This window comes from Otolemur garnettii, unplaced genomic scaffold, assembly GCF_000181295.1.
Source record: "Otolemur garnettii isolate 467f Iridium unplaced genomic scaffold, OtoGar3 scaffold00182, whole genome shotgun sequence".
Classification (NCBI taxonomy): Eukaryota; Metazoa; Chordata; class Mammalia; order Primates; family Galagidae; genus Otolemur; species Otolemur garnettii.
Window position 1 is genome coordinate 2288239 of NW_003852577.1, and position 4443 is coordinate 2292681.

General features: G+C 55.6%; 1 protein-coding gene across 12 annotated transcripts in view; it reads right to left on the minus strand.

Moving 5' to 3' along the window:
* The window catches only part of MPRIP (myosin phosphatase Rho interacting protein), a 167978-nt gene that overhangs the window by 40837 nt on the left and 122698 nt on the right, over positions 1-4443 (minus strand). For 8 of the 12 annotated variants that reach the window (XM_023507422.1, XM_012811980.2, XM_012811972.2 and 5 more), the window contains 2 exons: positions 3400-3640; positions 1891-2404 (listed from right to left, as the gene is read on the minus strand). In XM_023507422.1, coding sequence (XP_023363190.1) covers positions 1891-2404; positions 3400-3640 — 755 coding nt within the window. The remainder of the gene's footprint in view (positions 1-1890; positions 2405-3399; positions 3641-4443) is intronic. The other 4 variants (XM_023507425.1, XM_003800721.3, XM_012811981.2 and 1 more) reach the window with 1 other exon arrangement.

Below are 4443 nucleotides of genomic sequence, written 5' to 3' on the forward strand. Positions count from 1 at the left end.
AAACCAGCTCCTTTGATCCCCTCAGCCAGGCCCCTGGCAGACCTACAGGGCCACAGTTCTAGGCAACTGTGGTTGATTTCTGCTTCTCTGTGGAGATTCTGCTCTCATCAACCAGGGGCAAGGACCCCACCCAGCTTAGGAGGCTGCTCAGGATCCAGTAAGTAGGCCTCAGAAAGCGAGAGCAGCTGGCCAGTGCCATCAGAGTCAGAGAGAAGGGATGCTGTAACATTGAGTGTGCAGAGCCAGTGAGCAGGGTGCCAGCATTGGCTGGAGCCCATCCCTAGCCAGCAGACAGCATGCAGAGTGCAAAGCCCCAGAGGCTGTGTTCATCTCAGGCCAGTAGATGAGGATGAGCTCAAGATGAATCTCTCCAAGAAGCCAAACCAAGCAGGTGTGCTGAATGTTAATTCTGTGGTCTAGTTCTGAACCAGGACCTGGCCAACCCTGCTCCGGAGCCACCAGACACACAGGCTGCCCGCTGGCCAGCATGAAGCCTCTCCTGACTGCCCACTGGCCTCCTCAATTGCTACCAAGATATTCTACTTAACATATTACATACTGCTTAAAAGGATCCCCTTGGTCCCAGTCCTGGGTCACATCATAGGATCAGGGACATCCCAGGTAAGGGCCTGCTGGATCTACTCACCCTGAGAAGTTACTCTACTTCTGAGCCTGTTCCCTACCTATAAACAGGGGTGCTGATGACAAAATATCATCGATGTGAAGGCAACCAAGGGCCTAACAGAAGCTCCTAGCACCCAGCAGGCATTAGGCAAACACTCAGCTGTCCCTTCCCTTTCCCTAGGAAGTAAAAGTATCTTCCTCTTTTCAAAACCAACATATCCAGTTCTCCTCATCCTAGAGGCTGACCCACAGGTCCTTTCCACTTGGGACATCTGAAGAACGGATGAGCTGCTGGCCAATGGTGAGTGTCCAGAGAAAAATGGACAAGAGGGAAAAACGCCCCTCCCTCCACCCAGGAAGTGAGCCCAGTGTCTTGGTCCATTCTGACAGCACCTCTGACTCTTGAGTTTAAGCTATGCCTGGGGCAGTGAGGACAGCTTGCAAATTTTTGGAACTTTAGGCCTGAAGCTCTTTTCTGGACATTGAAGTTCATTCTGAACCTAATGAAAACTACTAGTTTTCTTCCCAGAATGCCCATATACACTGTTGACTATTTTACTGCAAGATGTGGACCCTGCTGCCCAGGTACAGCCTCAGTTCACAGCCACTCAGGCTTGAAGGAGCCAAGCTCTTTCTCCAGTTTTCCCAGAAGCTCGAGAGAATGAGGGCAGCGCAGGCCCCCCTCATAGCAGCAGAGCTCTGTACCTACACCCCTTGGCCATGGCCTTGGACCTGCTATCCAAGCCTTCTCTCTCTCCAGGGAGGAGCCCCTGCCAGCCTCCCTCCTCAACAAGCCTGGAGGGCAGAATTGTGGCTCTCAGGTGCCCAGCTGCTCACTGGCTGCCTGTTAGGAAAGCCAGTTCTTCAGGGAGCCTGTGCTGCCCTCATCTTCTTAGGCACAGCTGTCTGCCCCTGCACCTTTGCCCCCTCCCCTGGGACTGCCAGGGCAAGAAGGCCCCTCTCACCATCTGTAGCTCTAGGATCTTCCTGGCTCCAGGGCTGCTTCAGAGAACAGAAATGGGCCAAGACGAAAAGACCCTGGGTCCACAAGGCCCACGCAACTGAGAACCCACAGGGACAATTAGAGCCCAGGCTTCTGGGTGCTCAGAAATCCTGAATCTGGCTTTAAGAAACCACCTCATGCTTGGAACTGAATGCGTGCTCCCCCAAAAGAGGCTGAGGGGGTGTGTGTCAGGACACGTGTGTGTGCATGCGCACATACGTGAGCACGTGTGTAGCCTGCTACAGCCTTTCTACCCTCCTTACCTCCGCTCATTGCCAAACAGGCGGGCCACCTCTTCCCTGCCAGGGCTCCGGGCCCGAGTCCTCCGTTCTAGCCGCCTTCTCTCCACCTGGAAAGCTTCTCGGTGGCTGATCCTGATGGCCTTGGGGACGTCAGCCAGGGTGGCGTACTGCCTGCTGGCTTTAAAGGCAAAGGTGCTCCCCAGTCTGTCTGTCCCCTGCCCCCCAGGGCTGCCAGAGTCCACATGGGTTGGGGGCCGGCCAGCTGCATCCAGGGAGCCAAGGGAGACGCTGCAGATCATCCGGCTTGGGGGCCGAGGACCTGGGGAAGCAAGAGGATGACCAAGCTCCTGGGAGGGTGACTTGGGGCAACTGTACCTGTTGTCAGGGGTGCTGGGGCTGGGTGGGGAGAGCGGTGGGGGCAGCTGCTGTTCCTCTGCCTTCACATCCTGCTTGGTCTTCTCCAGGGAGAAGTAGCCGCTCTCCACTCGGACTTTGCGGCCACTGTCCATGCGGTCACTGCTCACAGCACCCTCCTCTGGAAGGGAGGCAGGAGGAAACATGCTCAGCCTGCCGCCAGCTCTGCTCTGAGTATTTTCTTAAGAAGTCCACGCAGGGTCCAAGCAGGGGCCATTTCTACCTCCTGTCTCCAGGATCTGGCACAGCTGGTCCAAGTGCAGAGTGAGGAAGGAAGAAGGAAATATTCCACCCATACTCCCCTTACCTGGACGCCTCTCAAATGGACCAGCAGGGTGCCCTGCACTTCTAGTGGGGGGGGGGCTGCCTGGGACAGCTTAGGGGAACCCCAGCTTAGGACATCCCACAAACAAGGAGGAAACCAGCAGCCAACCAGTCCTTCAGGGTCTTAGTGCATCTGGGGCGGGGGGGATGGAGCAGGGGACTTCTGCAGCAGTGAGATTGAGTGAGTGAACTACAGTCACTGAAGTGAGACTGAGAAGCTTCTGTCCAGAGCACATGCAAATGTATTTGGCCTATGCAAGTGGCAAGCCCCAACTGTCCACTTACTTGTCTTTGACAACATGGACAAAATATAAACAAGAAAAGCTGGCCTATATCTTGCAAAGCCCTCTAGGGCCGGGGATGAGGCCCTGCTCTTCTCAGATAAGTCCAGAGTGCTGAGGAAGAGGGCACAGTGATGCCATCGGGGTGGGGGGACAAGAATGCCTTAGTTACTTTTTCTCTCAGGACATGATGGGTGTCCCAGCTCACAGCTACAGACATGAGCAAAGTGATGGAGGAGTAGGTATCCTCACACACAGGCCCTGTGCAGGTGGCTACGAATTTACCTGATGCCCACCTGGAGCTTATAAGCGCTGCCTCTCTCCTTTATAGATGGGGTCTAAGAGCCAGAAGCAGCAAGGCCAAGACCAGAACCCATGCCAGGCTGGGTGTTACCCATGGCATCAACAGACAGAGGTACATGGAGCCACAGGGCTTGCACAGGGCTGCAGGACCAGACCAAGATCCCATTGCCAGTCCACTGGGCACCCAAGCCAGCCTGGCCCTGCTCACCTTCTTTGGTCTCCAGCCCAGGTTCCCGCAGGGAGCTGGCAGTAGGAGGCTGGCCCTGGCCAGGACTCTGAGCTGGACACAGGCTGCTCCCATCTGCCTGGTCCTTGCCCCGCATTTCCTCCTGCCACAGCGTGGACTTGGTAGTGGGGACCTTCTCAGCACTGGGAATGCTGCTGCTGCTGCTGCTGCTGCTGCTGCTGCTGCTGCTGCTGGTAACAGCCATCTTGGCAGGCCCGGGCTCCTGGAGGGGAGGGCGGTGTCAGCCAGGCATGCAGCATGCAGCCAGGCAGTTCACAGGTCCTGCTGTCTGGCTATGAGGACATTTAGGCCAGCTATGCAACCTCAGAGGCCTGGGATTTCCAGAAGGGGAAGCTCCTGCAGGGGCTCTGTGGTGTTTTCATCTCTGCAGCCCCAGAGTGCCCAGTTCCCCCACTAAGATGCACAGGTCCTCCTGACCCACAAAACCAGAACACTCCTCAGCACAGTGGCAGGCACCAACAATAAGAGCACAGTGGCTGAGGCAGAGGTTATCATTCCTAGACTTTGAGGAATGGAGACACAAACAAGAGGAACAGGGCTAGGGTGGGGAGAGAACACACCAAGACAGGCCCAGTGCCACCTGCGGGTCCTCAGGGTGAACACAAAGATCAAGTCCACAGTAGCCCCACCCCACCCCACCCCACCCAGCGGCCTCATCCACCCTCTGCTTTCTGGTTCTGAGAAGGTCCACAGAAGACCTGGACACAATGAGGACAGAGTCATCAAATGCAAAGCAAATGCTACTGTCTGAACGTTTGTGTCCCCCAAATTCACATGTTAAGATCCTAACCTTAGGGAGGTGACTAAGTCATAAAAGTGGAGCCCCAGAGAGTGGCCGTGCTCCTTCCAGCACGTGAGAGCCAGGACAGGGTGGCTTTCCAGCCTCCAATGCTGTGAAAAATAAATTTCCATTGTTTATGAGCCACCCAGTATGTGGTGTTTTTGTGACAGCCTGCATGGACTAGATAAATGGAGTGTACTACCTGCACACACACACACACACAC